Source organism: Erpetoichthys calabaricus, chromosome 11, assembly GCF_900747795.2.
Source record: "Erpetoichthys calabaricus chromosome 11, fErpCal1.3, whole genome shotgun sequence".
Classification (NCBI taxonomy): domain Eukaryota; kingdom Metazoa; phylum Chordata; class Cladistia; order Polypteriformes; family Polypteridae; genus Erpetoichthys; species Erpetoichthys calabaricus.
The window spans coordinates 53,319,963-53,333,019 of NC_041404.2; the positions used below are offsets into that span (position 1 = coordinate 53,319,963).

At 43.0% G+C, this 13,057-nt stretch overlaps 1 protein-coding gene across 1 annotated transcript in view; it reads right to left on the bottom strand.

The window, feature by feature from the left end:
* itk (IL2 inducible T cell kinase) overlaps positions 1 to 13,057 on the bottom strand; it is a 105,891-nt gene that overhangs the window by 34,456 nt on the left and 58,378 nt on the right. Inside the window, exons 8-9 of the mRNA XM_028813088.2 lie at positions 2,442 to 2,496; positions 653 to 732 (exon numbers count right to left, since the gene is read on the bottom strand). Of these exons, the coding sequence (XP_028668921.1) occupies positions 653 to 732; positions 2,442 to 2,496 (135 nt within the window). The remainder of the gene's footprint in view (positions 1 to 652; positions 733 to 2,441; positions 2,497 to 13,057) is intronic.

A 13,057-nucleotide genomic window follows, 5' to 3' on the forward strand; every position in this document is an offset into this window, starting at 1 on the left:
AATTCCTTCCATTCCAACCTCTCCACCACCGTGGGCAACACCAAAGAGCTCTCAAAAGATGTTAGGGACAAGGCTGGAATGGGCTACAAGACCATCAGCAAGAAGCTTGGTGAGAAGGTGACAACTGTTGGTGCGATTATTCAGAAATGGAAGAAATATAAAATGACCATCAATCACCTTCGATCTGGACCTCCACGCAAGATCCTGCCTCATGGGGTGAGGATGATCATGAGAAAGGTGAGAGATTAGTCCAGAACTACACGGGAGGAGCTTGTTAATGACCTGAAGGCAGTTAGGACCACCACAGACATCAAGACCACCATTGGTAACACACTACGCCATAATGGATTGAAATCTTGCAGCGTCCACAAGGTCCCCCTGCTCAAGAAGGCACAAGTACAGGCCTGGATGTTCACTGGCAAACTTAAGATCTATGCTGTGAATTCCCTTTGATCGTCCCTCCCCTATGTTGCCCTGATTGAATTAACCGACATATTTTACATATTTGAAGCTGTCGTCACTTCTTTTTTCATGTTAGGGTGACACAGAAGAGCACCTTTCACAAACAAAAGGATCTGTTTATTTTTTTAATTACCAAAAATTTCATAAAAGAGATGACCTACAGTTAGCAGTCAAGCATCTGAAAACTCACCCCAGTGCTTTTGTGAGCACCGACACTGTGTAGACTCCAGCCTGTCTGGAATTTCTCACAATGAAAGCTCCTTCTTTGTCCTGTAAGACAACAAAAAGAAAAAGTCAGGAACATCACCCCAGTCATGCCAGCTGTGTATGACAAAATATACTAGGACTGATTCACACCCGGGCAACATTCAACCAGGCACAGATGGTGAGAGATTAATAAACCAGTTCTACGGTGACTGAACATTAGAACATTAGAACACTCTGGACGAGAACAGGCCATTCAGCCCAACAAAGCTCGCCAGTCCTATCCACTTATTTCTTCCAAAAAAACATCAAGTCGAGTTTTCAAAGTCCCTTTCATACACATCTCTCTACATATCAATTAGATGGAGGTGGTTTTTGAAGGGACATCCATCCAGAATTTTGTTAGAGGAGTGGAAGTGACAGGAGCAAAACCCATGGAAGACACTGAACAGTGGTGGCTGAGGAGGAAGAAAATGCAAGGAGGAGAGATGAGAACAGATGGTTCTAAGGAACAGCAGGACGATTTTAATAAACAGGACTAGAGAGCCTGTGGTGGTGGTAAGTTAGTAAGAATAACATACAGAAGGAAATCACCCTGAGGTCAGCAACAGGGAGACATTACTGCATCTGGCTCACCACTAGGGGATGTTTCAGATTTTTGGGGCAAACCAGCAGGCTATCTATCTCTCTGTCTATTGTAGGTGCCATAGACTGGCATCCTAGCCAGAGGTGAGGAGGGCATCTTGCCCAAATGGGAAGCCATAATGGAAGGACAAGGATGGACAGGCATTACAGCTGGGTTTGTCGCTGGTGCTGTTCCTAGCAAGGAGGCTATAATGGATAAACAGGGGAAGAACAATTCTGTCCCAGTACATTAGATAGCAAGCATCTGTTAGGTGGATTTCCCAGGTGCACACCCACAGATAGATAGATAGATAGATAGATAGATAGATAGATAGATAGATAGATAGATAGATAGATAGATAGATAGATAGATAGATAGATAGATAGATAGATAGATAGATAGATAGATAGATAGATAGATAGATAGATAGATATGAGTGAAAGGCACTATATAATAGATAGATAGATAGATAGATAGATAGATAGATAGATAGATAGATAGATAGATAGATAGATAGATAGATAGATAGATAGATAGATAGATAGATAGATAGATAGATAGATAGATAGATAGATAGATAGATAGATAGATCTGTCTCTGTTGATTGGTATTTTTGGTATTTTGTAGGTAGTGTTCTGCTTTTCTGTGTAACCTCTTCATATTTATCTTCATCACATATACTGTACCTCAGTAGCTGCCCATATTGTCTTTTATATTGGTTTTTATTGTTCATGACCACTGTTAAAGGTACTATACAAAAAAAAAAGATTTAGATATTGCATAAATTCAGTATATCTGTTCTTACTTTCCACTGTTCTCCTAAATTCACACTCCCATGTATTAAATATTTTATTTCTGCACTTTACTTGACTTCACATCTGCACAGGCACAGGCAGGAAACAGTCAGCCAGGGCTGTGGCTTTGCGCGCTTTGCTCTCAGACAGAAGCCTTTTGCACGCGCGCACTTTGCAGGCTGTGGCTTACACCTTTGCAGGGCTGAGGTGCGGGCCGTCCTGGTTTCAAAGGTGACAGCACACAGGGCATTCATTGGGCCATTTGCTCCTTTAAAAAATTTTTAAACAGCACTTGCACGCCGTCTGTTCCAGCAGGTAGCAGAGTAAATAAATAAATTTGAAATAAATCCACGTACCTCCTGAAAGAGCAGCTGCTCCGCCTTTGTTCTGCTGATGTTTTTGTTGAACCACCTGAAAGGAAAAGAGCAAAAGAAAAATGTAGTGTCAATCAATAGAAATGCTCGGACAAGCTCCTCAGGATTGACGACTTTCTTTTCATTTTGATCAAATAAAAGTGCTCCCTACTGTTGCTGACTTCCACCTTCTTCGTGAGCTACTTGTCAATACATTTGTTCACACCTGTTCACATCTCATTGCGATCAGCCATTTTGACTCTGGTCCTAACCTTGTCTTGTTGTATTAAAAAAGGCTTTTCATTTATTCATTTGTTAAATCTGCTTACTTTAATACAAAGTTGTGAAGGGATATTACAAAAAAAAATCTACAATTCTGTGAGATCTGCTTGGTCGTCCATCCTGCTGACTATACCATCTATGGTTGAATAAGATACAGCAGGTTCCCACAGTTACAAATGCTGGGGTGCCAAGCCAGTTTTCCATGAAAAATAAATTCAAATTGAAACAAAAAGGGGCAACAATGTGTGCCTCTACAACAAATAACATAAAGGAAGGTAAGTGAGGCGATTTGTCATTAAGTTTTTAGGCGCTCCTCTATCTGCTTCAGTTGATTTTCTACTGACTGCCTCCTTCCAGCAGTGGCGAGTTTTAAATGCGGGAGACTGGAAAGGGGCGTGGCCAAGTGCCCTCACTGGGCGTGTTCTCAGTCCTGCGAAGTGAAAAGAAGAGGAGGAGGTTTGCATGAGCGCCCCCTCTTGGCTCAGGGTGGTAAGACGTGCTTCAGATGCACCTGCAGATTGATCCACAGATGCGTATTTGTGACGCAGGGTATCTTTATAGAGAGCGGTAAGGAAAGAAAGCAAAGTTTTATGTCAGTCAGTCAGTCATTCATTTTCCAACCCGTTATATCCTAACACAGGGTCACGGGAGTCTGCTGGAGCCAATCCCAGCCAGCACAGGGGGCAAGGCAGGAACAAATCCCTCCAGGTAGGGCGCCAACCCACCGCAGGGCACACACACACCCACTAGGGACAATTTAGGATCACCAATGCACCAAACCTGCATGTCTTTGGACTGTGGGAGGGAACCCACGCAGACACGGGGAGAACATGCAAACTCCACGCAGGGAGGACCCGGGAAGGGCTCCTTACTGCGAGGCAGCAGGGCTCCCACTGCGCCACCATGCTGTCCAAAAAATTTTTTTGTTTTAATGAAATTGTGATCCTGTTTTCATTACTATCTGTCCCATCCAAAATCCACCGTGCCTCTCTATTGATGTCCCTGTCCTCGCGAGTCAAGGATTTGCTCTTTTTGGGTCTGATTAATTTCCAGAATCGTGGTAACTCCTTGCTGGGTTGTAGCCATGAGTGCTGTCATATCTGGCTCATCCACTTAGTGCAAGGGGACAGTTTATACTGCTTTAATTATTAAGGAAAATACCTAGCAAAACCGGAGTAAAACAACACCCCTTTGTTCCTGCTTGGTGTTGTGCTGCACTTCCACTCTCGGTTAGACCTCACCCAATACCCCCCTACAAAGAGCTACCCCTGGGTGGGGTGGTGATCTGCGCTGGTATCTAGAAGGTTGTCAGTTTGAATCCCCGTCACTGCCAAAAGAGATCCTACTCTGCTGGGCCCTTGAGCAAGACCCTTAACCTGCAATTACTCCAGGGGCGCTGTACAATGGCTGACCCTGCGTTCTGACCCCAAGGGGTATGCGAAAACTAACAAATTCCTAATACAAGAAATTGTATAATGTGGAAAAAAAATGTAAGAAACTCCATTTTATATTATAGTAGATAGAAGCCGCACATGGCATTGCTTGGGTGAGTAATGTTACGCTCTCTTCAGTTCGTCCGCTAGTCTGGCTTCAGTTTGATTAGATGTTTCACTTGCACTGAACCAGCAGGTGGCACTGGTGTGCAAACTGAAGCATACAGAGGAAAAGAAAAACCCACTGGGGCCCCCTTGGGCTGAAATTTAGGGTTGAAAAGTAGTCTAAGTCAGTCATATGATCCTAGAGAGAAACTATTCCAAATTTGGTTCAGATCAGTCAAAGGGTGTAGGATTGTACAGGGAACAACAGACAGACAAGGGCAGCACAGTGGCACAGTGGGAGCGCTGCTGCCTCGCAGTAAGGATCCCTTCCTGGGTCCTCCCTGCGTGGAGTTTGCATGTTCTCCTCGTGTCTGCGTGGGTTTCCTCCCACAGTCCAAAGACATGCAGGTTAGCTGCATTGATGATCCTAAATTGTGTGTTTGGTGTGTATGTGTGTGCCCGGGGATTTGTTCCTGCAGATGATCCGACCGCATCTCCTTAGTGTGTGTTCATTACATTACAACCATAGTAAGCAAGACCCGTGAGACGGTGACTTTTGCACGTCACGCCCTACTTGTGTGTGTGTGTCATCTGTTCAGTCGTTTCCGACCTTCGGCGATTCTATAAGCTAGCTCTCTCCACGCTTTTCGATCTTGCACAGCTTCTTTGAGCTGTGTCATGCTCATGCCCGTGTCTGCTTTGATGGTGTTAAGCCAACGTGTCTACTGGCGGCCGGGTCTTCTTTTGCCGCTTACCATCCCTAGCATGACCGATTTTTCTAGCGAATTTGATTGCATTATATGGCCGAAATAGGTCAGTTTGAGTCTAGTGATTTTCTTTTCTAATGAGATATCCGGCTTTATGTGCTCTAGCACTTCTTTGTTTGTTACTCTCGCTATCTATGGAATGCGGCCCTACTTACAAACAATTTAAAACAAGTTCACAGACATCTAACTGTCTGTGCTCCCAGCTCTTAAAACAATGACAAGCGACAAGCAGAACACTCCAGCAGCAGCAGCTCGCCAGCATATGATTCGACTGCATCTCCTTAGCATGCGTTAAACTTCCCCCCTTCCAACCCCTTCACAACGCAAGCAGCAGAGACGCAAAGTGGCACAAGGACAGCTGCTGTACAGGCTTTGAAATGATCGACACGCAGCTCGCCAGCAGCAGCAAGTCAGCAGATGATCTGACGGCATCTACTTAGTGTGTGTTCAGTCGCCCCCTCTTCACAACGCAAGCAGCATTATATGTCCTGCGAGAAAGAGATGTAACCACGCCCAGGGCAGGAAATAAAGGACAAGTATTGTTTTTACAAAAGTTTTAAAATAAAAGTGAAAATAATGCATATGAACAAACTATAAACAACAAACAAATAAAACTATGGATTTTTCATGATAAAACTGTCAGTTACTTTTACGGAGCACACCAGAAACGTACAACTGGATGATAACATACATAGAAGACCGAATCTCCAATTAGTCTCTTCCAATTTAAATTCCTTTACAGTCAATTAAAGGTTAAATATTTTACCTAAATAAGTAAATATTATAAGTTAAATATCATTTGGTCTATACTTTACTTATCTATTATATCTATTGTGGGATATGGCCGGCCGTTCATCCCGGCCAATACCCCTAGGCCGCCAGGTGGAGACCTTCTTGCAACATAGAGGTGCCCCGAGTTCCAGCAGGGCATCATGGACAGTGGAGTTTTACATCACAGCCCTGCTGGATACCATGGGGGCCTCCAGGGGACGCTGCAGGAAGGAGTAAGGACTTCTATTTCCCCTATAATCCGGAAGTATGTCTTAGTCACTGCGACAGAGGAAATGACGTACTTCCGGGATGAAAAAGAAGAGTTTTGATCTGACGCGGAATTGCTAGGAAGTCACATGGACTGAGGGTTCAGAAGCACTTCCGGGTCAAGGACTATAAAGGACTGTGGGAAATCCCAGACAGACGAGCTGAGTCGGGAGGAAGGGTGGCAACGCGTCTGGGAGTGGAGGATTTGTATTCATTAGTGTATTTGTTTATATTTATGAGTATTGTGGAGTGCAGGTGCACATTATTATTATAAAATAAACTTTTATCTGGTGTCTGGCGTATTGTCCGAGAGTTCAAGGGAGTGATAGCGCCCCCTATCTGTCACACTATCTATGATTGTTACAGTCTGCGTTATGCTGTATACTAGGGGGCTCCGCCCCCTGCTCGCTTCGCTCGCCAACCCCTGGTGTTGGGAATGACAAAGAGCGTGATGTATGAATGAGATATAGAATAGTGTGACGGTGTAGATGATGCAAATAGAAAGCAAACAATAAAGTGTGTGGCACAGTGTAAAGGTTTATTTGAAAATTTCTTTATACACGCCGTTTAAGTGTAAAAGGTAATTCCAGCTCAGAACTTGTAAGGTCATTTAAGATGGTTATTGTTGTGATCAGAGTCAAGTTTGTCAGAGATTAGAAAGAGTTGTGTCTCTCCAGGAAGTAATGGAATGACTTGAGTATTAATGTTTTCCACATTAATATTTTTTGGACATAATATAGTGCGTTGTGTTAAAAGGGGCATTTGGTCTAATGAGATTGCTGTTCCAAATCTCTCTGTAACTAAGTCATCGCAGATAAAGGCTTGAGGAACTGTAATAATATGTGGCTGAAGTCCATCTGTATTGGTGAGTGTACCATCTCTCAGTTGTAATAAGCAATTGTTATGATCTGGTTCTGGACATCGTATCTTTTTTACTAACTGTATCTTTTGAAAGCAATGCCAATTGTCTGCGTATTTTAAGGTGCACTGAACAATAGCTGAGTGCATGGCATCTGGAAGAATAGCTAATCACTGTCTAAAATCTCCTCCTCATAAAAGTACCTTTCCTCCAAATCGAATATTATTATTCATAAACGTTTGTAGAAGTTTATGAATGGTGTTGAGTAAGTGACTTCATGCCATTGAACATTCATCAATAAACAACATTTTTTCAAGACGGATGTCACGTGCAGTGCCACCGTTAATGTTCATAGTGGATACCGATTTGTAGGATCTAATGTAGTTGATAAAGATTTCACTTTCAGGTACATCGTCAGTTATAAGCTTCTGTAGATATTCAGTATATGAATGTAAAGAAGGCAGTCTAATTTGACCCTTTTGACAACAACGTGTAAATGTATAACTTGTATTGCCAGTTGTTTCTTCAGGGAAGTGAAGTGAATGACAATGATTGCAAATGACATTCATTAATCCGAATGAATTTTCCTGGTGTATGTTTTCCTTGTGCCGTTTGAGAGGCGCGTTGTTGCATGTGTAGTATTTGGGACGTGTTGTTTTGGAGCTGTAATCGATTTGCCTGTGCTGTGTGAGAAGCCCGTTGTAGCCTTCGCTGCCATTAATGTATGTCTGAGACGGGAGGTGTTTCGTTTTAAATCCGTGCCTGTTGCGATGCAGCACTTTGATTGATAGTTTGCGTCATGTGGATCTAGGATGTAGATTTGTGCATATTTGCGTTGTTGATTTGTTTCAGGGTGCACTGTTCCAATGCGATGCAGTATTTGTGCACATATGCGAAAGCAGTATGGGCCATTGCCTTTTGGTGGCCTGATATTTACTCCGGTATATGCAAAAGCAAATGAACTATTGTAGGATCTAATGCAGTTCATAAAGTTTTTACTTTTAGGTACATCGTTAGTTAGAAGCTTTAGTTGAGCTTTGCGTTTTTGGAGTCGAGACATTTTTTCTTTTAGAAATATGGATAAGTAATAAGGAGTATTGCACTCACTGTTAATATGGAGCCTTTTCTGCGGTTGAACGGTTAATAGTGCCTTATTGTAATGAGATCCACCTATGCCGCATAGCCGTCTATTTTGTTGTTTCTTTCGTGTTCGTGTGTTTGTTCCTGTTATCATTTCCTTTTCGTTTTTGTACCCGTGACCGTGTATTCATGACTTGTTTCTTTCTCAGCATGCGAAATATGGATAAGTAATAAGGAGGATCGCAGTCACTGTTAATATATTTCCTTTTCTGCAGTTGAACGGTTAATAGTGCTTTATTGTAAGGAGATCCACCAATGCTGACACCTATGCTGTCTAGTGTGAAGGTGTTGATGTTCACTTTGGAATATGTGGCTTTGGGTGTCACTTCTTATGGATGTGTGTGTGTGTTTGTGTGTGTGTGGGGGGGGGGGTTGAGGATTGTTGTCGCGCGAGCGTCTTCTTTCTTTTTGTGTTCCCGTGTCCTGTTGAATCCCCCTCTTTGTGTGTGTCCCGTCCCTTGCTTGTAGGGTCTGTGGGGTGGTTTTGTGTTCTTTTTTTTGTGTTCCATGGGCTTGTTGAATCCCCCTTTTGGTGTGTGTCCCGTCCGGTGCCTGTAGGGGGGGGGGGGTGCCTTGCTGTTGTGCGCGAGCCTCTTTTTTTTTTTTTTTTGGGTCTAGTTTCGTGTGCAATGTGTTTCGTGCTTTGCTTGCGTTTGAATACTTTTTTATGTGCCTTTTCCTTTTTTCGGTGCTCTTTGCGCCTCATTTCTCCATTTTTCCTGTGCTCACTCCTTTTTTCTGTGGTCTTGTCCGCCTCTCGCGGCCCCTCATCCGCCTTTGTCGCCCTCTTTTGTCCGCGGCCCCTCATCCGCCTTTGTCGTCCTCTTTTGTCCGCCTTTCTCCGACTCTCGCGGACTCTTTTTGCGCCTGCGCCTCTCGCAGACCCTCATCCGCCTCTCTCGCCCTCTTTTGTCCGCCTTTCTCGGCTCCTCAGCCGACTCTCGCGGACTCTTTTTGCGCCTGCGCAGTACGTCTTTTTGCAGCTACGGCCCATTGCCGGATGTGCCTGCGTCCATCATCTGGTTTAGCATTCTCGGTTAGTAATATGGATAAGATGTATAAGGTTCTGTTTTAAATTATAATTTTAATAGAATAGTAAAATATTCATTACAGACCTTTGAAATTTACTTTATAACACTTTTTATAAAAGTGATTTGATCAGTTTTTATCTAAGGGTATAACTTTAAAGAAGAGTATTTATTTATTTGGATGCTAATAGAAATAAGGGTACATGCAGTTTCATTAAAAAATGATGTACAGGATGAGTGTGCCAGTGCTTATTGTCTCTGTTCTAAAAGTATGAAGCTGCCACCGCCATGATTCACCATTGGGTAGTATTGAGCAGGTGATGAGCAGTGCCTTGTCTGCACCTTGCAAAGTGCTTCTAGTTTTGCCCAAAGAGTTCTATTATTTGTCTAATCAGATCAGAGAATCTTTCTTCTCATGCTCTCCGAATCCTTTTTAATGCTGTTTGGCAAACTCCAAGCAGGCTGACATATGCCTTTTAATAAAGAGTGGCTTCCATCTAGTCACTATACCATGAACGCCTGATTCATGGAGCAATGCTCAGATGAGTGTCCTCCTAGCTGGTTCTCCCATCTCAGCAGATGACTTCTGAAGCTCTGTTAGAGTAACCATTGGGTTCCTGGTCACCTCCCCGATCAAAGCTCTTCTTGGCCAGGTGCTACACATTTGGCTGGACAGTCAACTCTAGGAAGAATCCCGATGGTTCCAGACTTCTTTCCATTTCACAATTCTTGAGGCTGCCCTACTCCTGGAAACACTCAAAGCTTTAGAAATACTTTGATCCTGTTGTCCTGATCTTTACCTTACCTAAATTTGATCAACAAGGTCTCCGGGGAATTCCTTTGATTGCATGGCTTGGTGTTTGTCCTGACAGTGACAGGTTAGATGGGTGCCTTTCTAAATGATACCCAGTCGATTCAGTTTGCCACTGGTGGATTCCACTCAAGTTCTGGAAATATCTCAAGGAGAATGAAAGCAAACAGGAGGCACCTGAGCACAATTTGGAGGACCACAGCACTCGGGGTCTGAATACTTGTAGAAATGAGAGATTTCAGTTTTTGATATTTAATAAATTTGAAAACTTTTCTGAAAACACATATAAACTTTGTCATGATAGGTTATCGAGCGTGGACTGCTGGGTAAAAAACGGCCAATTTATTCATTTCAAATGACATCTACAACACAATAAAGTGTGTAAAAAGTGGAGCCGTCTGAATACATTTCTGAATGCATTGTGTATTATTGCATGAAACGTTATTTTTCTATTATTATTGCGTTAAGTATATATACACTTGTTTTATTGCATTTAATCGGTTGAACCCTAGGATGCTGCAGTGGTGGGACTGCCCCAAGTCCTATTTAAAGGCTATAAGGTTTACTAGTACTAGTAGTTTAACTGCTACTTTTAGATAGATAGATAGATAGATAGATAGATAGATAGATAGATAGATAGATAGATAGATAGATAGATAGATAGATAGATAGATAGATAGATAGATAGATAGATAGATAGATAGATAGATAGATAGATAGATAGATAGATAGATAGATAGATAGATAGATAGATAGATAGATAGATAGATAGATAGATAGATAGATACTTTATTAATCCCAATGGGAAATTCACATTTTCCAGCAGCAGCATACTGATACAATAAATAATATTAAATTAAAGAATGATAATAATGCAGGTGAAAAACAGACAAAAACTATGTATAATGTTAAATGTTAACATTTACTCCCCCGGATGGAATTAAAGAGTGGCATACTTTGGGTGAGGAATGATCTCCTCAATCTGTCAGTGGAGCAGGACAGTGACAGCAGTCTGTCGCTGAAGCTGCTCTTCTGTCTGGAGATGATACTATTAAGTGGATGCAGTGGATTCTCCATAATTGATAGGAGCCTGCTGAGTGCCCTTCGCTCTGCCACAGATGTTAATCTGTCCAGCTCCATGCCAACAATAGAGCTTGCCTTCCTCACCAGTTTGTCCAGGCGTGAGGCGTCTTTCCTCTTAATGCTGCCTCCCCAACACATCACTGCGTAGAAGAGGGCGCTCGCCACAACTGTCTGATAGAACATCTGCAGCATCTTATTGCAGATGTTGAAGGACGCCAGCCTTCTAAGGAAGTATAACCGGCTCTGTCCTTTCTTGCAGAGCGCATCAGTATTGGCAGTCCAGTCTAATTTATCATCCAGCTGCACTCCCAGATATTTATAGGTCTGCACCATCTGCACGCAGTCACCTTTGATGATCACTGGGTCTATGAGGGGTCTGGGCCTCCTAAAATCCACCACCAGCTCCTTGGTTTTGCTGGTGTTCAGGTGTAGGTGGTTTGAGTCGCACCATTTAACAAAGTCCTTGATTAGGTTCCTATACTCCTCCTCCATCCCATTCCTGATGCAGCCCACGATAGCAGTGTCATCAGCAAACTTTTGCACATGGCAGGACTCCGAGTTGTATTGGAAGTCCGATGTATATAGGCTGAACAGGACCGGAGATTCCCCTGTGGCGCTCCTGTGTTGCTGACCACAATGTCAGACGTGCAGTTCCCAAGACGCACATACTGAGGTCTGTCTTTAAGATAGTCCACGATCCATGCCACTAGGTATGAATCTAATCCCATCTCTGTCAGCTTGTCCCTAAGGAGCAGAGGTTGGATTGTGTTGATGGCACTAGAGAAGTCTAGAAACATAATTCTTACAGCACCACTGCCTCTGTCCAAGTGAGAGAGGGATCGGTGTAGCATATAGATGATGGCATCCTCTGCTCCCACCTTCTCCTGATATGCAAACTGCAGAGGGTCAAGGGCGTGCTGAACCTGTGGCCTAAGGTGGTGAAGCAGCAGCCTCTCCATGGTCTTCATCACATGTGATGTCAGAGCAACAGGCCGAAAGTCATTCAGCTCACTAGGATGTGATACCTTTGGGACTGGGGTGATACAAGATGTTTTCCAAAGCCTCGGGAATCTCCCCTGTTCCAGGCTCAGGTTGAAGATGCGCTGTAGAGGACCCCCCAGCTCCGATGCACAGATTATTCAGCTTTCTGTCTTTTTTCTGGATTTTTGATATTGGATTACATTTGCTTCAGTTTTTTTATTATTTACCGCGTGAATGTTGTCACACACATAACTATAGGGAGCGTTTCATGGACTCTTACAAAGAGAAACGTGAGGGGATGAATAAATATGTGACACAGTCACTAACATGGTTTGTGGTTCCATTATTTCCATGATGTCACTTCCTCTGGAGCCTCTTATGCTTCACTTCCCAAGGCGCTGCTGCTATTTAAGAAGACTGCTGACTGGGAGTTCTCATTTCTTCAAGGACCTGCTTCTGATCTGTGATCCACAAGCATACAATGCGACAAAAATAGCCATTTTGACACCGGTTTGCGTGTTTGTCCCATGGACATTGTCACTATTAAACATACTTCTTTTTTTTAATTTTATTGATTTTATTGTAAACAAATCAACCTCCACCCCTGAGAAAGAGAGCACGGCCAACGGACTAAAACTTAAAAATAGTAAAAATGAATAAATTGATGAGTTAAATAGGTGGATACAGATAAATGGAGAAGAAAAAGAAATGGGGAGAGAATCAACTTCTTCAGTGCTTTAAGAGCTTATTCAAAAATATTATTGATCAGATCCTGCCAGGTTTTGAAAAAGTTCTGCACAGATCCTCTAACTAAGAATTTTATTTTTTCCAATTTCAAATAATATATAACATCTGTTATCCACTGCGGGGGGGCTGGCGCCCTGCCCGGGGTTTGTTTCCTGCCTTGTGCCCTGTGTTGGCTGAGATTGGCTCCTGCAGACCCCTGTGACCCTGTAGTTAAGATATAGCGGGTTGGACAATGGATGGATGGATCAGTTACCCACTGACTTAAAAGAGGTGAGTTAGGATTCTTCCAGTTTAGCAAAATAAGTCTGCGTGCCAATAGTGTAGTGAAGGCAATCACAGTTTGTT